At 38.8% G+C, this 23,251-nt stretch overlaps 1 protein-coding gene across 2 annotated transcripts in view; it reads left to right on the top strand.

Moving 5' to 3' along the window:
• Positions 1-23,251, top strand: part of slc12a5a (solute carrier family 12 member 5a) — a 443,979-nt gene that overhangs the window by 363,417 nt on the left and 57,311 nt on the right. For both annotated transcript variants that reach the window (XM_060918253.1, XM_060918252.1), the window contains 2 exons: positions 16,084-16,138; positions 16,538-16,668. In XM_060918253.1, the coding sequence (XP_060774236.1) occupies positions 16,084-16,138; positions 16,538-16,668 (186 nt within the window). The remainder of the gene's footprint in view (positions 1-16,083; positions 16,139-16,537; positions 16,669-23,251) is intronic.

The following is a 23,251-nucleotide window of genomic DNA, read 5'->3' as shown; positions in this document are numbered from 1 at the left end:
TCAGCGACGAAGGAGCGACACTTTGCGACTCATGCGAGGAAATTGAGAAGCCCCGCGAATGTTTCAAGACACTTTTGAAACTCTCTCGCAAATGATGTCGCAATTTGTCGCAAGCTGTCGCAGCCCAGTGAGATACTGGCTTAAGGGTTGCTTGATCATCAAGACAAGTCTCGAAGCTGTGGCTAGTTTACAGGGAACTTCACTTTGTTGCAGCATGTTTATATTTGATTTCAATATTTCTTTTTTTGCTCAATGCAACCACTAAAAAACTTTATTTAACACTAAATTATCAAATCTATAAACCACAAACACTCATTTGTAGATTGTGCGGGAAGAAAAACGCAGTGCACAGATTACAAACAATTCGCACAAGTCGATCAGCTCAAGAAAAGCTTGCACTTTACTGTATTTGAATAATAATAAAGTGTGGTTTTGCATCGGTCTTTAAACCTATCGTTCAAATAACAATGGGATCAATGGCAAAAATGGTTACTTTTCGAATTCTATCATTATCTTTTAATTGAGCACTCGGTGAACAGAAATGGATGTGTAGCTATACTATGATATACACCGTAGTGTGGAAATACGTGTTCTTGGATCTTGTGCTAAATAACCATAAACCAAGGAAACCCATGTAGATAACATGCAAACTCCACACAGAAAGGCCCCCATTGTCCATGAGGTTCAAACCTGGAACCTTCCTGCTGTAAGGCAACATGCTAACCACTACACCACCGTGCTGCCTGCCTACAGATGTGAATGAGTGTGAATTGTGTGAATGGTGAATTCTCCCCCCTTATACCCAGTGTTCCTGGAATGAAGAAAGTGGTTACGAAAGATACATGAATCATAATGGCTCCAGTAGTTCTCATTTAACTTAATAGAAAACAGACGTATTTTAAAATCAACACTATATTTTCTTTCTTTGCACCAAACTGTAATTTAAAAAGAAGAAGTAAGGAAAAAAAAACATTTTCAAGAAATCTAATCTCTTGCAGTATTTCATATTAATATCCTCTTCAAATATAGCACTGATGAACCGTTTTGTTTGGATTGAAATGAAAAAGATAAAAGGAGCTATTTGGGTGTTCTCCTCCTCCACTGACATCCCAGCAGCGCTCACTTGGCAGCCACTGAGATGCAGCTCCGGTTCCTCAAGGACTGGGCTGAATACCTGTCAGACACCAACAATGGGGTGCCGGAGCACAGCTGAGATCAGTGCAATTTGAGGAGAATTTTTAGTCAAATGAGCCACATTAGGCAGATGAACTGTCTGTTCGCAAACATGAGATATAATTTCAGCCGTAGAAGCAATTGTTTGATTTTTCTTTTCTTTTCTTTTTGCCCTGCATTACATGCCACCTGTTTTCTGTTTAAAGACAGTCAAGATGTGTTGTACTGATGCTTGTACAGTGGTGCTTGTACTGATGCTTGTACAGTGGTGCTTGAAAATTTGTGAACCCTTTAGAATTTTCTATATTTCTGCATAAATATGACCTAAAACATCATCAGATTTTCACACAAGTCCTAAAAGTAGATAAAGAGAACCCAGTTAAACAAATGAGACAAAAATATTATACTTGGTCATTTATTTATTGAGGAAAATGATCCAATATTACATATCTGTGAGTGGCAAAAGTATGTGAACCTTTGCTTTCAGTATCTGGTGTGACCCCCTTGTGCAGCAATAACTGCAACTAAATGTTTCCGGTAACTGTTGATCAGTCCTGCACACTGGCTTGGAGGAATTTTAGCCCATTCCTCCATACAGAACAGCTTCAACTCTGGGATGTTGGTGGGTTTCCTCACATGAATTGCTCGCTTCAAGGTCCTTCCACAACATTTCGATTGGATTAAGGTCAGGACTTTGACTTGGCCATTCCAAAACATTAAATTTATTCTTCTTTAACCATTCTTTGGGAGAACAACTTGTGTGCTTAGGGTCGTTGTCTTGCTGCATGACCCGCCTTCTTTTGAGACTCAGTTCATGGACAGATGTCCTGACATTTTCCTTTAGAATTCACTGCTATAATTCAGAATTAATTGCTCCATCAATGATGGCAAGTCGTCCTGGCCCAGATGCAGCAAAACAGGCCCAAACCATCACACGACCACTATCATGTTTCACAGATGGGATAAGGTTCTAATGCTGGAATGCAGTGTTTTCTTTTCTCCAAACATAACGCTTGTATTGGACATCTATTATGGACATAATTCACCATACCATGTCTTGCTTGCAACGTTGGTTTTTTACTCTGTTCTGATGCCTTGTTTGCCTTGCTCAGCTAAGTTGGCATTTTCCTCTGATCTGATGTGCGTTCCGCTCGACATGTTTAATGTGTTACCTTGTTAGAGTATTAGCGATGCGGCCCCTTTAAGGATGCCGACTCAGTTTGTTTATCTGATGGGGAGTGCCATTCTTGTTTTTTGCTTCCTTGAGTGTTTCAATAAACGACACGCCGTTGCGTTGTCAAAGTGAGAAATTGACTCTTCTTTTCTAATATCGCAATTTCCACACGCTTCCCATTTAAACCAAAAAGTTCTATTTTGGTCTCATCCATCCATAAAACATTTTTCCAATAGCCTTCCGGCTTGTCCATGTGATCTTTAGCAAACTGCAGATGAGCAGCAATGTTCTTTTTGGAGAGCAGTGGCTTTCTCCTTGCAACCCTGCCATGCACACCATTGTTGTTCAGTGTTCTCCTAATGGTGGACTCATGAACATTAACATTAGCCAATGTGAGAGAGGCCTTCAGTTGCTTAGAAGTTACCCTGGGGTCCTTTGTGACCTCATCGGCTATTACACGCCTTGCTCTTGGAGTGATCTTTGTTGGTCGACCACTCCTGGGGAGGGTAACAATGGGGTCATTCCATGCCAAATCAACAAGAGGTTATGCTTGACCATCTCAGATTTCAATGAAATCTGGAGGGCTCAGAGATACTATTAAAAGAAGTTAATCCCCCAAACTTGAGCTTCCTATCACCAATAGTTTCAGAGATACAGGCATTTGAATTTTTCGATTTTTTTTGTTTGTTTTTTGCTCAAAACATACATATTTCAAAGTGCAATATAATCTTTATTATGCAAGATAGAAACCTAAAATTTTGCACAGAGAGACTCAATGTCTTGTACTACAAGCTTCAACTTAGAATTTCAATGGTCATTGTATATTAGATGGTGATTTTAACAAGGAAATTAAAAAGACAAATTTGCATTTTTTGCATTTTTAACTCATTCTGGAAGCTTGCCTGTGGCAGTAATGCTTAAACTAAGAATATTATTCAAATCTACACAGAAATATCTACCAATTTCAGTTTTACCAAGTCTCCACTATTCCTAGTTTGTCTGTAATAGGGTTTTGAAATTCGCCGATTTCTAAAACATGCTATTTTCAGTAGCAAGAAATCCAATGTGGGATAGCAGTTGGGAACTTGTAAATTTTTTTTCAGTAATCCCCAAGACCCATCTCATCTCATCTCATCTCATTATCTCTAGCCGCTTTATCCTTCTACAGGGTCGCAGGCAAGCTGGAGCCTATCCCAGCTGACTACGGGCGAAAGGCGGGGTACACCCTGGACAAGTCGCCAGGTCATCACAGGGCTGACACATAGACACAGACAACCATTCACACTCACATTCACACCTACAGTTAATTTAGAGTCACCAGTTAACCTTACCTGCATGTCTTTGGACTGTGGGGGAAACCGGAGCACCCGGAGGAAACCCACGCGGACACGGGGAGAACATGCAAACTCCGCACAGAAAGGCCCTCGCCGGCCATGGGGCTCGAACCCAGGACCTTCTTGCTGTGAGGCGACAGCGCTAACCACTACACCACCGTGCCGCCCTCCCCAAGACCCATATTTTATATTTCCAAATTTTTGTTCTGTGTCTCTCAAGTAAATAAACTAACATACAACAGAAATTGTAAGTTAAATACACTCTCTCAGTATAGTTTGGAGCAAATTTCATTAATTAAACAGAGAACTGAACTTGAGAACATTTCAAGCACAGACACAGTATGTCTGCATCATAAGAAACTGTTTCTGATGAAATATGAAGAGCTACAGAAAAGTTGTTGTGATCCATATGAAAGGCACAAGAAAAAAGTTAAAACAGAATTACATTCAATTCTTCCTGAAACAGCAGATTCACTTTCAAAACTGATAAATAAAAATATTAAACCTGGACAAAAATTGTGTTCTAAATGTTCACAGAGAGTGAAAGAACACTTAAGCCAAGCAGATTCAGCAGGTTCTACAGAATCAGAACAAGAGAGCATGTGTGTAGATGTGGATCCAACATACACTGGTGAGGTAGCTGAATCACTTGACAAAAGCCTTGTGTCAATTGGTTGCTCTCCACTGAAAATTGCCAAGTATAGCCACAAACAGAAAGCTGCATATGGCAAAGCAAAGCTGCAACGAGTAGAAGAAACTTTACGTTCTAAAATGAAATTTTATTAATTAATGAAATTTGCTCCAAACTATACTGAGAGAGTGTATTTAATTTACAATTTCTGTTGTATGTTAGTTTATGGCAGTCAGAATCTTTCTTTAGTCCAATTCCTATAGAACAGGGAGGAAGTTCAGCCATTTCTAGATGTCTAAGAACAAACTCATTTATACTGATCTCAAATTGAAAGCAACTACAATTAAATTCCCTAGTCAACTATTCAAAATATCCAATCCTTGCAAAGAAACACATTCAGTTAATAACATTGGTAAATTTTCTCAGTGCTCTGTATTACAATGTATTTAATATAATCCAAGCAATATAATGTTATCTGAACAAGTATGCAGTTTACAGACTCTAAAACTATAAGATATGAGCCACCTGTTCTGGTATCAAAGGTCACCTATTGTGCTGTGTTGATACTGATAAGGCTGGCTGTTGACTGGTACACAATAGCTGGTCATTGATTGCTAATGTTACACAATCTTAGATTAAAATCAATTTACAAATAATTAATACTGAGCATTAATTGAAATTTTATTTAAAATTGAGGAAGAAACATGTCTCCTAACCTACTTGAGCCTTATTGAAGCATTTATTAACCCTCAAATATCAGTTATATGAAAATATATCAAAAATTTGAATTTGGTGAAAATGGATTTTTTAAACCCCTGTAGTTTAAAAATACTTGAGAGACACAGAACAAAAAATTGGAAATATAAAATATGGGTCTTGGGGATTACTGAAAAAAAATTTACAAGTTCCTAACTGCTATCCCACATTGGATTTCTTGCTACTGAAAATGGCATGTTTTAGAAATCGGCGAATTGCAAAACCCTATTACAGACAAACTAGGAATAGTGGAGACTTGGTAAAACTGAAATTGGTAGATATTTCTGTGTAGATTTGAATAATATTCTTAGTTTAAGCAGTACTGCCACAGGCAAGCTTCCAGAATGAATTAAAAATGCAAAAAATGCAAATTTGTCTTTTTAATTTCCTTGTTAAAACCACCATCTAATATACAATGACCATTGAAATTCTAAGTTGAAGCTTGTAGTACAAGACATTGAGTCTCTCTGTGCAAAATTTTAGGTTTCTATCTTGCATAATAAAGATTATATTACACTTTGAAATATGCATGTTTTGAGCAAAATGCAAAAAAATAAAAAAAATTCAAATGCCTGTATCTCTGAAACCATTGGAGATAAGAAGCTCAAATTTTGGGGATTAACTTCTTTTAATAGTATCTCTGAGCCCTCCAAATTTCATTGAAATCTGAGATGGTCGAGCATAAATTTGTCAGACATTTGTTGATTTGGCATGGAATGACCCAGTGGTCTTGAATTTCCTCCATTTGTACACAATCTGTCTGACTGTGGATTGGTGGAGTCCAAGCTCTTTAGAGATGGTTTTGTAACCTTTTCCAGCCTGATGAGCATCAACAACGCTTTTTCTGAGGTCCTCAGAAATCTCCTTTGTTCATGCCATGATACACTTCCACAAACATGTGTTGTGAAGATCAGACTTTGATAGATCCCTGTTCTTTAAATAAAGCAGGGTGCCCACTCACACCTGATTGTCATCCCATTGATTGAAAACACCTGACTATAATTTCACCTTCAAATTAACTGCTAATCCTAGAGGTTCACATACTTTTGCCACTCACAGATATGTAATATTGGATCATTTTCCTCAATAAATAAATGAGGAATGAGAAATATATCACCATGGTATTATATTTTTGTCTCATTTGTTTAACTGGTTTCTCTTTATCTACTTTTAGGACTTGTGTGAAAATCTGATGATGTTTTAGGTCAAATTTATGCAGAAATATAGAAAATTCTAAAGGGTTCACAAACTTTCAAGCACCACTGTACATGATCGCATCCCTCCTGAGTGGCATTAAGAACTGATTTGAAGTTTGCATACTTTGCTAAATATTTTGCTGACCAGCGGCTTACAGTCCCAGAGGTCAGAACGCATGGGACAGAGGTGTGTATATGATTCAGCTCATCAAATAAATTCACAAACCTTTCATGAGCTCTGACAGTATGTTGTTGTTGTTGTTTGAAAAAACAGCAAAAACAGTGTCTTGTCATATATGTCTGTGAAGGTTCTCAGTCATCCAGGTCATCGTAAACCGTAGGCGCTAAAGAAGGCAACTGGACTTGCTTGAAATTCTTGATGACATTTCACCTCTCATCCAAAAGGCTTCTTCAGTTCTGTCTGACTAGTGGGAAGTTCCAGGTATTTATCCTCCAGTGTACTAAAAGCAAACCTAAGGTGGGGTTTACATTAGACCGTATCAGCGGATCATCAGATTAACATTTTTAAAACGATTAACATGCACACAGCAACACCAATACACGATTCGCCTGCACACAGCAACGCCAATACACGGATACGCTCGGCTCCGCAGGCATCCTGCGCTCCAAATCACTCCGCCCTGAACAGCGAGTGCCCTCTGGAGGGTGCGCACTCCGGCCCTGCGCAGCTCACAGAGCGCGCGAGTGAAGTGCACAAGCTGTGATTCGGGACTGAGCCGCTGTGTGTGTGATCCCAGTGCATATCGGGCATGCGCGTCACTTACCACTTGCAAGTGGAAGGATGGCAAGCCTAAAGACAATCATAACTACACAATGGGCAGTATTTGCATCAGTATTTGCAGTATTTTCATACTTTTATACTCTTTAATGAAAGGTGATACAAGGCGGAAGTCCGCGCCGTTTTTCAGCAGTCGCGTCACATGACCAACGCCAGCGAATCAGGAAGGTGGATGTCACAGTGACGTTGTCCAATGAGACGCCAGCTAGAGCTCAGCACAGCGTATCCGCGTATTCTGAATGTTTACACAGCACCGGAGCTGACACGATCTGGATTGAATACGTGGACGCTGGCGGATTCCTGTTTCCCGGCGTTTCCAGGCAGTTTAATGTAAACGGACAGTGCATCCGCGAAGAAAACGAGACAGATACGGTCTAATGTAAACGTAGCCTAAGGGGAGTTGTTGAGGTCACATGGGTCGTTCACCCTCTCAGTCATCCTGTAGGTTGTTAGGGTCACTGGATGCTGGGTGTGAATGGTGTCAACAGCCTAGAGGGTCATTACGGTGATCTGTGTGTCATTGACTCTCTCTGCCATCCTGTGAGTCTTTGAAGTCAGCTGAGTCTTGGTGTGGATGTGTATTCAGTTTTCTGGGAAGTGTCCCAAGGACTGCACTGTAGGTGGCTGATAAGTGGTGTCTCCACCCACCTTCTCTGTTCAGTGATGGTCGTTCCAGATTGATGAAGATGGCTTCTTTTACTCCTCTTTCAAACCACTGGTCTTCTCTGACTAGAATGTGTACATTGCAGTCCTGAAACGAGTGTCCTTTGTTATTGAGATGAAGATAGACTGCAGAGTCCTGGCCTGAGGAACTGGCTCTCCTGTGTTGAGCCATGTACTTGTGAAGTGGTTCTTTCGTTTCTCCAATGTACAGGTCTGTGCATTTTTCACTGCATTGAATTGCGTACACTATGTTGTCCTGTTTGTGTCTGGGTATCCTGTCCTTAGGGTGGACCAATTTCTGCCTCAGATTGTTACTGGGTCTGAAGTGTACAGGGATGTTGCGTTTGTAGAAGATCCTCCTGAGTTTCTCAGATAGTCCAGAAATGTAGGGAACGACAATGTTCTTGCGTTTGTTGCTGTTTCCGTCCCTGTCCTTTATGTTTCTTTTTCTAGTCTTGATGAAAGCCCAGTTGGGTTACCCGCATTTCTGAAGTGCTTCCTTGATGTGGTTTTGCCTTCTTTAGCACCTATGGTCTTGTCATATCCGTTCCACATTCTTCCCACTTAAGACTTCTCTTTATTTCTGTTTTGCTGCAGTTGTTTTCAGGTATCAGGCAGTATTAGCATGTGGAATAGCTATATTTATTTGAAAGTTTTTATTCCAATATTCATTTTCATATCTCTCTCTCTCTCTCTCTCTCTCTCTCCCCCTGTGTCCGAAATCACTCCTACTCACTATATAGGGCACTATATAGTGGGGACACCATTTTGTAGTGCTGTCCGAAACCTTAATGAGGATTATTTACACCCTGTATAGTGCACTCAAACTATTCCACAATGCATCACAAAAAGTGGTATACAACGATTGTCACTAACCAAAGCAATATATCCCATCATGCATTGTGGTCACGCTGAAAGAAGTCAAATTAAACGTCTCAAATTTGATTTAATAAAAGGCAGCCGCAAATAAGAAAGTATTCAGTGGTGATTAAAAAAAACTGAAAGATGCAGGTACTTTGTATTCATGAATGTGAAAAATACGCTCAGTATAATATGGATTCATCACAAAAACACATGCATGTATTTATTATTTTGAAAACCCACCAGCTGCCTGATCTGGCACGTTTTAATTGTGCAACAGTAATGATGTAAATACCAACGCGATGGAGTAGTGTCTGAAAGTCTCATCTCATCATCTCTAGCCGCTTTATCCTGTTCTACAGGGTCGCAGGCAAGCTGGAGCCTATCCCAGCTGACTACAGGCAAAAGGCAGGGTACACCCTGGACAAGTCGCCAGGTCATCACAGGGCTGACACTTATGCCGCTTTTCCACTACAAACGCGGCTGAGCCGTGCCGTGCTGAGTTGGGCTGAGTCGAGCTGAGTGGGGTTGCATTGTTTTAGCTTGTTCGAATCGATCAAACCATGAAACTGATAAAAGTTTCTTCAGGGTTCCCTAAGAACTAATACTGTAAGTGGATCTGGACACTTACAGTAATGCTTTTATGGCTGAGGACTACAGTTGACATGATAACTTTAGGACTGCAGTTGTCATGAACAGTTTTGCGCTCAAGTTTCCATCAGTGAACAGTTTATAACTTCAACAAAACAGGCTTCATGTTAAAACTGCTAAAAATGTTATAAAAATGTTATCACCCAAATGAGGATGGGTTCCCTTTTGAGTCTGGTTTATCTCGAGGTTTCTTTCTCATGGCATCTGAGGGAGTTTTTCCTTGCCACCATTGCCACAGGCTTGCTCATCTCATCTCATTATCTCTAGCCGCTTTATCCTGTTCTACAGGGTCGCAGGCAAGCTGGAGCCTATCCCAGCTGACTACGGGCGAAAGGCAGGGTACACCCTGGACAAGTCGCCAGGTCATCACAGGGCTGATACATAGACACAGACAACCATTCACATTCACACCTACGGTCAATTTAGACTCACCAGTTAACCTAACCTGCATGTCTTTGGACTGTGGGGGAAACCGGAGCACCCGGAGGAAACCCATGCGGACACGGGGAGAACATGCAAACTCCGCACAGAAAGGCCCTCGCTGGCCACGGGGCTCGAACCCAGGACCTTCTTGCTGTGAGGCGACAGTGCTAACCACTACACCACTGTGCCGCCCAGGCTTGCTCATTGGGGATAAATTAGGGATAAAATTAGCTCATTTTTAAAGTCACTAAAATTCTGTAAACCTGCTTTGTGACAGTGTCTGTTGTTAAAAGCACTATAAAAATAAACTTGACTTAATAAAAAAAAGGGTGAATAAACACAGGATTTCACAAAAAGGCATCAAGAAAGGCAGCTTTTGAACCTCTCACTGAAATCGAAGGGAGCCGAGTCGACGCATGCTCGAGTTCGCAGTGATCACTTGGTGAAAGGTTTGTATCCCTCTCAGCTATGGCATTAGTGTTTTCCAAGTACTTTTCTTGCTATGTGTCGTTATTTTATGGTACTTTTTTTTTTTAGTCATGAAGCGCTAAAGTCCCCAGATGTTTCTTTGTTTATTCCTCACAAAGTCTATATGCATGAAGGTCGCAACAAAATTCTTACCCAGCCATACAGTTAAAATGCGCCGTGATCACTTCTCCATCTTATTTAACTAAAATCCAGGTCTTTAAAGGGCTTTCTGATGATCTTTGTGAATGATTTACCTGAGATAGAAGAGCCAACACAAGTGAGAATCAAGCCAGCTGCTGTTTGTTTACACTTCGACTTGCAGCGCTTCGTTGTAAAGATACAAACGAAAAGCTTTTAAAAAACATATCTACACGGGCAAAAACAATACAGGATTCATTCGGCAGTGACTTGATAGCGAGGTCCTTTACCCAGCCACGTACAAAACAGTTGTAAGCCTCCATACTCTTCCACGCTTTCATCTGTTTTGCGGTGTGGAAGGACGTCTGCAACACCAGATAGTTCAAGATGTCGGGGAACTCGACTGAAGGGTAGTTTTTGAGATCATATGACAAATCCTTCTTTCCCAGACTGTAGGGGTCGATTCCATTGCACATAGCAATCTTCTGAATATATCTAAAGCGAGCCGTGGCTTCTAGATTACGAGCGTACTCTGATAAGTTATCGCTAGTTGTTTGCACTACGGCAGCCGTTTTGGTTTGCTAGACCACTAGCTGTTTTAAGTGAAATCACTAAGAAAAGTCACGTGACTGAAACCCAAGAATAAGTGTGTGTGCATACAGTACGTGGTCTTGAGCGACATGAAACGTTATTGATTTTGAAAAACATTGAAATAGTTTACTAGATTTAACTTGTGTGTTAAATCAATGTTATACAATGTTTTAAACTTCTTATATTTCTTATAAACGTGATATTCGATACATTGCAATTTTCTGGTGAACTGAGAACCACAATGAGCTTTTTTCTCTCTCTCTGTTTATCAGAGTCAGTCTCAGAGTAAATTTTCTTCTCCCTCTCAGATATAAGAGACACCTGAACTTTACACGGCATGTTGAGGATAAGATGAGAAGAAAACTGGTCCAAGATATGGTTAAAGCTCGATTTTATCATGTTAACACTTTGTTCCAAAAATAAAATGCAACTTAAATATTTTTAAAACAAGTATGTATTTAAATGGATTGGATTGTATAAAGGAAGGCAACATCTAAAATGGAAAAGCAAAACAAACCAATCCTTGTATACAATTGTATTTAGCCAGGGCCGATGCTTATGGATTTTTCTTTCCTCTTCGGTCTCACACCTGGAGAGATTGCTGGGGTGTGTTTTGTCAGGCTTTAAGAGGCTGTTTAAGAGTCTAACTGTGTTTTTGAGACTCTTTTTTTTCCCCAGATTCCCAATCCCTGCTGCTCAAGGCATTTAAAGCATTTACAAAATGGCCTGCTACCTGAAGGAGCACAGTGTGGCCAGATTCAATAATGTCTGTCACACACACACACACACACACACACAAACCCTCTTATACATTCTTTTGGTATCTACTCTTTATTGCGTCTCAGATGGCTGTCATTTTTGCCGTCAGCAGCCCAGACTGTCTCATCGTCCTGTACTTGATGTACATGTGTGTATGCTGTAAGTTAGTGTGTTAGACGAACCAGACCCTGTTTGTGTCATGTGGACAGCACACAGGAGGTGTGTTCTCACTGTCGCACGTCTCTCATAGCAACAGAAAGGCAGCGAGGCCACGGGTCCTTTTATAGACAAAGTGAACTAGCATTCAGCCAGAATCGACATGCTTAGTCATCCTTATTAATAGTGCAAACAATTATTTGAGACCAAGGTAACAAAAGCACCTTAGTATTTAGAGGAGCATAAAGGACATGAAAGTGCAACAATGACAGCAATGTTTTAGTGTTCCTTGTAGCGACTGTGAAAGTCAAGATGTATGAAGCCATAATGTTCTGTGGCGATATGATCCACTTAACTTTTAATAGCTGATAGACGCTCAGTGTCTGCGTCCTCTTTAGATACGTCATTTCTTGTTTTTGTCTCGCCACTTGTTTTTTTTCCCAATTATAAATCAAAAATGGCTTTATTGTCAATGTACCCTTTTCCTCGGCAGTATAATAATATTAAATTTGGTTGCTGTTTTGTCATACGATTGTGTAAACATGCGTACACAGTGGAATAAATGCGCCTGATGCTCTGTTGCTAAGCAACAGCCAAGCAACACACATCTTGAAGAGACTACTTACTTAGCAAAGACTGCAAACACAAGCTATTGTTGGTTTGTTTTTATAGGTTGTTTCTTCCCCCTGAAATTAGATACTGTATCAGACATGATACATTCTGAGTCTGTCTCCACACAAAGCCCGACTGTGTTATCACCTTTTACATGATCAGATGTGTTTCACAACATTACATTACATTATAAGCATTTAGCAGACATTCTTGTCCAGAGTGACGTACAACATACCCAGAGAAGCCTGGGGAGCAGTTGGGGGTTGGTGCCTTGCCCAAGGGCACTTCAGCCATTCCTGCTGGTCCAGGGAATCAAACCGGCAACCTTTTGGTCCCAAAGCTGCTTCTCTACTTCAGCCATATATTTTTGTAACTTTAGTCTTATTCTATTCATATTCAGACACTGCTAGTAAACCAGCCACACAGTACAGCACAGGTATGAAGAGGAGCACATGCATAAACCACAAGAATAAGTTGCAAGTGAGTTTTTTTTTTTTTTTAAAGATCTCTATAGTAAACAAGTGTATAAGTCTTTTCACAAGTCAGTGTGCCTGCTAAAATATTACTGGCTTGCAAACAGAGACAGGTGGCATAACTGGCAGCTTGTAACTTGCAGCTGCCAAAAACTCCAATTACTCAGCCAATCACAGGCTATATTTGTTGTGTAATTAGCATATGGGTTAATGCAGTGATATTATGTGTGCTGGTCTGTGGAGTATGGTGTGCTTGAGAGTGTGTATTAGGTATAGATGGTGTAATAGTGTTCAAGTGGACTAGCCGGGACTTCACCAGAGCAAAGCACTTAAACAATTAAAGAGAGAGAGAGAGAATGCTCATTAAGCCTGATTACGGTCTAACACACCGACCTCTCATCACTTCACACACACGGAGACAAACAGGAGGCAGCTCACACACCCTCCATCCATGCGTTCATTCTCATAAAGATAGATGATGGAGAAGTTGAAGATATTCTACAATCAGTTTTCGTGATCTTTCTTGTTTCCAAATAATTAAATACAATAAAATTTAGAGGATGTTTGAGGAGTCGGTTTTTGTTTTATTTTATTATTTTAAATATTTAAATCACAGGATAAGCGGCTATAGATTATGGATGGATGGATATTTAAATCTGATTTCTTCTACCCTTAAGCATGTTCATTGTTATATTCTTTATCTAATTTGTTTTTGTAGGGGAAGGGTTGGAGACAGATGTATGTGCAAAAGATAGTTTTATTAATAAAAGTGACAACAGGCAAACAATCCAAATCAGCGAACAGAAATCATAAACGTAGAACAAGCAATAGGTCAGGCGAGGCACAAACAGACTATCCAAGGCACAAATAAAAATGGAATAAACAGTCAAATAAACAATCCACTTGTACCTGCAGTTGATTAACTAGCAACTAGCTTGCTAACTTTGACAACCCAGCTGTATGTAATGGTAACTTATAGCTATCCTTTCCTTACATGTTTCTTATAACTTGTTTGAAGAGCATACATCCCACACAGCTAAAGCATTAGGGATTTAAATGAAGCAATTTGGTATTCTTAAAAACATTCAAATAGAAAAGTTCAAAGAAAACCCATTCACCTCAGTTTGCTGAATTTAAACGTGAATCATGTTTTTACTCGGGCGGCACGGTGGTGTAGTGGTTAGCGCTGTCGCTTCACAGCAAGAAGGTCCGGGTTCGAGCCCCATGGCCGGCAAGGGCCTTTCTGTGCGGAGTTTGCATGTTGTCCGCGTGGGTTTCCTCTGGGTGCTCTGGTTTCCCCCACAGTCCAAAGACATGCAGGTTAGGTTAACTGGTGACTCTAAATTGACTGTGAATGGTTGTCTGTGTCTATGTGTCAGCCCTGTGATGACCTGGTGACTTGTCCAGGGTGTACCCCGCCTCTCGCCCATAGTCAGCTGGGATAGGCTCCAGCTTGCCTGCGACCCTGTAGAAGGATAAAGCGGCTAGAGATAATGAGATGAGATGTTTTTACTCACAGTCAGGGTTGCCACACTGGGTTGGTGTGATCAGTGTCGTCTTTTATGAGTTTGTGTCCCATCTATTTAGGGTGAAATTGGTCTTAATGTTGGGAAAGTGCGCAATGATGCAAAATAAAAATAATTTCCCTCAGATGCATTCAAATTAAAGTAACAAGCCTGATTTAAAAAATGTAATGAGGAGAAAGTAAAGATATTTGTGTTAAAATGTATGGAGCAAGAGTAAAAGTTGTCAGAAAAATAAGTATTATACCATTAAAAATAAGTGGTATAATAAGTATAACAAAAAGACAGAGTCATCTATATCCCCCGCCCTATATACCAACTATATACCAAGTTTCAAAATATTATTTGTCACATTTTTCAAGTTCTGCTGCAGAAAACCAACCCTACCTCTTTACACTGACCTCAGCAGCCCATGGCATAAACCCACCGGACCTTTGGTCCAGGTGAGCTAAAAATTAAAAATTTTCACACTTCTTCATATCAAAAGTCACATATACATTACTTAATCAACACATATACCAACTTTCAAGACCATACCACTCATAGTTTTCAAGTTCTGCTCCGGAAACAAAACCTACCCCTAAGACTAACCTGAGAACCTACGTCTGAAATATTTTCCATGGAAACATTAAAAATTTAAATTTCTCAAATTTCTTAGTATGAAAAGGCACATCTACATTACTTTGTTAACATGTGTACCAAGTTTCAAATCCGTATCATGAACAGTTTTGGATATATACTCCGGAAACAAACACTGCTCTTGGAAACTAAGTCAAAATCAATTTTTTATGTAAAAATTTGAAAAATACTTTTTTTTTTCAAAAATCCAATATAGCAAAAGGCACCAGTTCACATGTTGCTTGATATGTATACAAAATTTCAGGAAGATATCTTCAGTAGTTTTAAAGATACGGCCCGGAAACAAAAACATGAATGGACAGACGGACAGAACACTAGAATTTGGTGCACAAGTTTTAATTTTCTTTGGGTTTTCTGAAATCAACACCGGGTCAAAATTATACATACAGGGTCAAAATTATACATACAGCACACCTAATATTTGGGTAAAATGTCTCTTCGCAAGATTCACCTTGACCAAACATTTTTGTTTACCATGAACAAGCTTCTGGCAGAATTCTGGTTGGATATTTCACGACTCTTCATGGTAGAATTGGTAGAGTTCAATTAAATTTTTTTTTTCTTGGCATAGACTCGACTTATAAGCACAGTCCATATATTTTCAATAAGGTTGAAGTCAGGACTTGTTTTAAGCTTAATGTTAGCCTACTTTATCCTCCACAACCAGCTCTGATGCGTAAGTTTCAGCACCTCTGAATTAATAATTTAAGTGAGCATATGTCAATTTTTGACCCTGTATGTATAATTTTGACCTTGTGTTGATTTCAGAAAATCCAAAGAAAATTAAAACTTGTGCACCAAATTCAAGTGTTTTTTTAAAGATTTATGCTGTACAATCATTCTGCCACAGAAAAAGAACAGTTCAAAGAAATTACTGAAAGCCCCAATATTGCCATGACATTCATATCCAAGATGACATTCATGTCACTGTATGTAAACTTCTGACCACAACTGTATCAACTGCATCAATATGGTAGATTAACCTAATGAGATGATTAGTGAGTGTCGGAACAAGGTAGGAGTGTCTAATTTTCTAACCAAATTAATTTCTTTCTTCACCCAGACTATGTTAACTGCAATTTCTATGAGTGCCATCGCCACCAATGGAGTAGTACCAGGTAAGAGATGCCCTGTTCTATACCCATACTTCAAATCTGCATCTACTCTGAAACAGTAGTACAATGTCCAGACAGCAGTGTCCTCAAAGCTATATTTATGTGTCTGTTATCCTATAATTAAGCCCTATAGTTTAATAACAGCCTTTGCCTCACTTTCTGATTGGAGAAGAGCAAGAGTAAGGACAAATTGCTGAAATTGCAGGCTTTTCAGTCACTAGTAGGTTGCTATTAGTGCCCTAGTCCTTAAATTCATGCTATAAATGGCCCATCATTCATTTTTTTTTATATATCTGGAATCAGTTGTAATTGAGGGCTAAGTGTCAGTCTCTGAGGATCCCTTGTAGCATTTAATTTACTTGTAGTGAGAAGCATTGCGACTGACTGTTAGTATTTTAACAGCTGGAGGCTCCTACTACATGATCTCTCGTTCCCTTGGCCCTGAGTTTGGTGGCGCTGTGGGGATCTGTTTCTACCTGGGGACCACCTTTGCAGGAGCCATGTACATTCTGGGCTGTATTGAGATCTTACTGGTAAGATATCATAACTCTCTGTGTTGTGTCCTCTGTTTATTCACTGTTCTTTTATTAGCACGAGATCCTTTACGTACTCTCACCTTTTCATCCTCTTGCTGTCGTAATACTTAGTGTTTACAGTGGTGCTTGAAGGTTTGTGAACTCTTTAGAATTTTCTAGATTTCTACATAAATATGACCTAAAACATCATCAGATTTTCACACAAGTCCTAAAAGTAGATAAAGAGAACCCAGTTAAACAAATGAGACAAAAATATTATACTTGGTCATTTATTCATTGAGAAAAATGATCCAGTATTACATATCTGTGATTGGCAAAAGTATGTGAACCTTTGCTTTCAGTATCTGGTGTGGCCCACTTGTGCAGCAATAACTGCAAGTAAATGTTTCCGGTAACTGTTGATCAGTCCTGCACACTGGCTTGGAGGAATTTTAGCCCATTCCTCTGTACAGAACAGCTTCAACTCTGGGATGTTGGTGGGTTTCCTCACATGAACTGCTCGCTTCAGGTCCTTCCACAGCATTTCGATTGAATTAAAGTCAGGACTTTGACTTGGCCATTCCAAAACATTAACTTTATTCTTCTTTAATCATTCTTTGGTTGAACGACTTGTGTGCTTAGGGTCGTTGTCTTGCTGCATGACCCACCTTCTCTTGAGATTCCGTTCATGGACAGATGTCCTGACATTTTCCTTTAGAATTCGCTGGTATAATTCAGAATTCATTGTTCCATCAATGATGGCAAGCCGTCCTGGCCCAGATGCAGCAAAATAGGCCCAAACCATGATACTACCACCACCATGTTTCACAGATGGGATAAGGTTCTTATGCTGGAATGCAGTGTTTTCCTTTCTCCAAACATACCGCTTCTCATTTAAACCAAAAAGTTCTATTTTGGTCCCATCTGTCCACAAAACATTTTTCCAGTAGCCTTCCGGCTTGTCCATGTGATCTTTAGCAAACTGCAGATGAGCAGCAATGTTCTTTTTGGAGAGCAGTGGCTTTCTCCTTGCAACCCTGCCATGCACACCATTGTTGTTCAGTGTTCTCCTGATGGTGGATTCATGAACATTAACATTAGCCAATGTAGGAGAGGCCTTCAGTTGCTTAGAAGTTACCCTGGGGTCCTTTGTGACCTCGTCGACTATTACACGCCTTGCTCTTGGAGTGATCTTTGTTGGTCGACCACTCCTGGGGAGGGTAACAATGGTCGTGAATTTCCTCCATTTGTACACAATCTGTCTGACTGTGGATTGGTGGAGTCCAAACTCTTTAGAGATGGTTTTGTAACCTTTTCCAGCCTGATGAGCATCAACAACGCTTTTTCTGAGGTCCTCAGAAATCTCCTTTGTTCGTGCCATGATACGCTTCCACAAACATGTGTTGTGAAGATCAGACTTTGATAGATCCCTGTTCTTTAAATAAAACAGGGTGCCCACTCACACCTGATTGTCATCCCATTGACTGAAAACACCTGACTCTAATTTCACCTTCAAATTAACTGCTAATCCTAGAGGTTCACTTACTTTTGCCACTCACAGATATGTAATATTGGATCATTTTCCTCAATAAATAAATGAGGAATGAGAAATATATCACCATGGTATAATATTTTTGTCTCATTTGTTTAACTGGGTTCTCTTTATCTACTTTTAGGACTTGTGTGAAAATCTGATGATGTTTTAGGTCATATTTATGTAGAAATATAGAAAATTCTAAAGGGTTCACAAACTTTCAAGCACCACTGTAGTAATCCTACTGTCCTCTCTGCAGTTTCCTTCAGCTACCCCTCTTTCTCTCGCTGTTTATTTCTCATCCGAGGGTCTTTTCCTGAAAATTTGCTGTCTACTTCATTCCATCCTATCCATCGCTCAATTTCGTCTTTTCACACATCCATTCCCATCTCTCTCTGATTTGTGTTATCGTTCTCTCTCTCTCTCTCTTGCATGCTCTCTCTATCTCTCGTTTCCTTATTTTAGTCTTTTTATGAAAGATTAATTATGTGGATTCTGCTTTCATGAATGTAAATGCAATAGGAATGTCAGGTTGGTTTTTCAGCTGTACCGTGGTTACTGATCACGCACACACATGTTATGAAGATACACACGTTCTTCACATCCCCATAGAAACCACTGGTGTTTATTCAACTTCTAAATTAATTCTTTGTGCCAGTAGTGGGCAACGGGGTCCACAGAAGCCTGACTTGTATAACAGTTTCATCCTGCTGTAGAAACAAGACACAAAAATGCTATTTATAAGAGTTGAGGACTGCTTCAAGATTATATTTGAATTGCAACCCTGGAGATCTGATATGATGAATAGGTCACCATGGCAACTAGCTGTCCAAGCATTGTGTGTGTGTGTGTGTGTGTGTGTGTGTGTGTGTGTGTGTGTGTGTGTGTGTGTGTGTGTGCTCATTAAAGCATAAAAGCATACTGCTTTTCCAGTAATTCATTTCCATCAGAGTTCTGATGCTTAAAGGATTAATGAGTTTAACCAACTGTGCAATATTCAAGGCTTAGTGCCAGAAGAATTAGGAGGCCATAAAGTGCAGTCTGTTTAATTCCATGCTCATTTGGTTCAATTATCACCAATGATGCAGAACTGAATAGAAGTTGGTCATTCCGAAGCCCTCTTTTAAACTTATAGAAAACAGCTGCAGTTATTACACAGATGAGCACTACAACGCAACTTTCCAATCAAAGCATAACATATCAATCATCCACTTCAATAGCAGAAGCCTATATGCCAACTTCCACAGTATTAAAGAATATTTGAAACAGTTTAAGAACCCATTCAACATCATAGCAATTTCAGAGACATGGATCAGCACTGACAGAGATGTGGACTTTGAGATGGAGGGTTATGATCTAAATCATATAAGCAGAGTGAAAAAGAGAGGAGGAGGTGTGGCAATATATGTGGACAAAGGACTGAAGTATAAGGTGGTGGAGAGTATGACAGCAGCTGTTGATAATCTGGTGGAATGTATCACAGTGGAAATTTGTATGGAAAAAGTAAAAAATATAATTGTGAGCTGTTTGTACAGAACTCCAGCATCAAGTATCGAGATATTTGAAAACTGGATGGAAAACGTGTTTTCTAACTCAGTGCAGAAGACTGTGTTTATCTGTGGGGATTATAATATTGATCTGTTAAATCCAAAAAAGCATAAAATGACAGAAGATTTCATAAATACAATGTACAGTATGGGTTTATACCCCAAAATCACCAAACCTAGTAGAATTACTTCTCATTGTGTCACATTAATAGATAATATATTTACAAACAGTATGGAAAATAATACAGAAAGTGGGCTTTTATATAACGACATCAGTGACCATTTGCCTGTATTTATTGTCTATCACTGTAATTACTGGAAACCTAAGTATATGAATCAGCTGAAATACAAACGGATAAGAACCGAAGAAAACATAAGGATACTTAAGAGTGAATTACTTAAACAGAACTGGAGAGTAGTATATGAGGAAGAAGATATTGACAAAGCATACAGTGGATTCCTAAATATCTTTAAAACACTATATGATAAAACCTGTCCTGTAAGGAAATACAATGATGGACAAAAACAAGCAAATGGTCCATGGATCACCAAAGGATTAAAAAATGCCTGTAAAAAAAAGAACACGCTGTATAGACAATTCATAAAAAAAAGAACTTTGGAGGCAGAAATTAAATATAAAAAATACAAGAATAAATTAACCAGCATTATGAGGACATGTAAGAAGGAATATTATAATAAATTATTAGATAGTAATAAAAATAATATGAAGGGGCTATGGAATGTACTGAATAGTATTATTAGGAATAGAGCTAAAAACAAAAACACAAGCTACCCTGATCATTATATTGAGAATGACAGATCAATAAATAATATGGAGGAAGTGGTAAATGGTTTTAATAGATTCTTTGTAAATGTGGGATCAGATTTGGCAGAAAAGATTCAAGATACAGACACACCTGGCGGGGCGGAGGCTGCTCGATGGGAGAGAAATCCTAAATCTATATTCCTTGGTGCAGTTGGCATAAAAGAGGTCATAGACATTGTAAGGAGAAGTGAAAGTAAAACCTCCACTGACTGGAATGATATTGATATGAGTTTAATAAAAAAAGTTATTGAAGAAATTGCAGAACCATTTACTCACATATGTAATATGTCTTTTCAATCTGGTAAATTTCCAAACAACATGAAAATAGCTAAAGTTATACCTTTATATAAATGTGGAGATAGACACCATTACACAAATTACAGGCCAGTTTCTTTACTCTCTCAGTTCTCCAAGATCCTCGAAAAACTGTTCACAGCAAAACTAGACAACTTCATTGAAAAATATAAACTTTTAGCTGACAGTCAATACGGATTCCGGAAAGACAGATCAACAACCCTGGCATTAATGGAACTTATCGAGAAAATCACAAATGGTATAGACAATAAAAAACATGTTATGGGAATTTTCATAGATCTAAAGAAAGCATTTGATACAATAAATCATGACATTCTATTCAAAAAATTAGAGAGGTATGGTATCAGAGGGGTTGGTTTGGACTGGGTGAGGAGCTACTTAAGTAACAGGCAACAATTTGTAAAAATTGGAGATCACACATCTGAGTATTTGCCCATAACATGTGGAGTACCGCAAGGGTCTGTCTTAGGTCCTAAACTGTTTATATTGTACATTAATGATTTATGTAATGTATCAAGTATAATGAAATGCATATTATTTGCTGATGATACAAACATCTTTTGCGCCGGGGACAATGCACAGCAGCTTATGGAAACAATCACAACCGAAATGAATAAATTAAAAAGGTGGTTTAACGTAAACAAATTGTCATTGAAATTGAGTAAAACAAAGATTATGTTATTTGGAAAATATAAGTCAAACCCTCAAGTTGAATTGAAAATTGACAACATAACCATAGAAAGAGTGTATGAAATAAAATTTCTGGGTGTGATTGTTGATCATAAAGTCTGCTGGAAACCGCATATTAATCATGTTAAAGCAAAAATAGCAAAGATTACTGCAATTTTGGGGAAATCAAGACACATTCTGGACTATAAATCACTACATACTCTGTATAATGCACTCATACTTCCATATTTGAGCTACTGTGTGGAGATATGGGGTAATACCTACAAATCTAACCTGCAGCCGTTATGCACATTACAAAAAAGAGCAATAAGAATTGTCAATAATACGGGATATCTTGAGCATACAAACGCATTATTCGTAAAAGCACACACTCTGAAATTCACTGATCTGGTTAAACACAAGACTGCACAAATTATGTATAAAGCAAGACATAACCTTCTTCCGGGTGAGGTACAAAATACGTTTATGGAAAGGCAGGGTGGGTATAACCTGAGAGGGGAAATGAATTTTAAGAGAGTAAATGTTAGAACAACTATGAAAAGTATGTGCATAACAGTCTGTGGGGTGAAATTGTGGAATGGTCTGGATAATGAACTCAAAAATAGCACCAACATAAAACTGTTTAAAAAATTATATAAAAACATGTTAATAAAAATATATGAGAATGAGGACAGGCAGACTATATAGGTGATGATGAAATTGAGAGTAAGTCTGTGACTGGTCTTCTTGTATTTAGTGTATAGTTATAGGTATGTGTATATGTATGTACTGTATATATGTATTGTATGTGTGTCTATATGCATAACATAAGTATCTGTATATATGATTTGATTTGGTCGATATTATACCATGTCGGTATGTTTTGATATGTTGGTATGTTTTCTTTTTTGTTTATTGCTTTTGTTTTCTTTTGTATATATAGTTTATTATGGTGGAAAGTGACATTTGATTAGCGGTGGTATAGAGGGTTAGGATTGGATAAGTTATTACCTCTTCCTAATCCTTTCTGAACATTATGTTATTGCCTTGTGGCTACGCTATTCTGTTTGTTTATGATGATGTTTTGATTATTGTATTTTTTTATTTAAAATTTTTATTTTTATATCTTTCTTCTTTATTGTTCAGAATAAAGTAATCAATCAATCAAAAAAAAAAACTAAGAACAAACTTGTCCAACCTCATGACAAATCCCAAGTCTGTTCCTCACCTGATCTAATGGATTTGTGCCAATTGAACTAAAAGCAGCTGCTGGGACACCAATTTTAAAGACGCAGGATCCGGAAAACCTCACTAATTTCCAGCCCATTTTTAATCTCCGCTTTCTGAGCAAGAAGCCAGAACACATGACCACTTCAATCTAGTTTTAAAGCCACAGACAACACTGCTCAGGGTGTTAATCTTTTTATAGCTGCCGACAGAGGAAATATCAGTATTTCTGTCCTCCTTGATAATCTGTCTGCTTCTGATAGATTATCACATTCTTCTGGAATACCTTACTGGAATAAGATTGCCACTGAACTGGTTTAAATCATATAGATATACAGTAAATCGAATAGGTATATACATATGTCAGAGACTCTAGATTCAACCCAGCACCAGTAAAGCCAAGTGTTGATTGGACTTGATCTTGGTCCACTATTCTTTATCATCTACTGTCTGCACTCTAACTTGATCAGATTATCCAATAAT

This window comes from Neoarius graeffei, chromosome 4 (genome assembly GCF_027579695.1).
Source record: "Neoarius graeffei isolate fNeoGra1 chromosome 4, fNeoGra1.pri, whole genome shotgun sequence".
In the NCBI taxonomy this organism is placed as follows: Eukaryota; Metazoa; Chordata; class Actinopteri; order Siluriformes; family Ariidae; genus Neoarius; species Neoarius graeffei.
The sequence above is the reverse complement of the archived record's forward strand: the minus strand, read 5'-3'. Positions and strand labels throughout refer to the sequence as shown.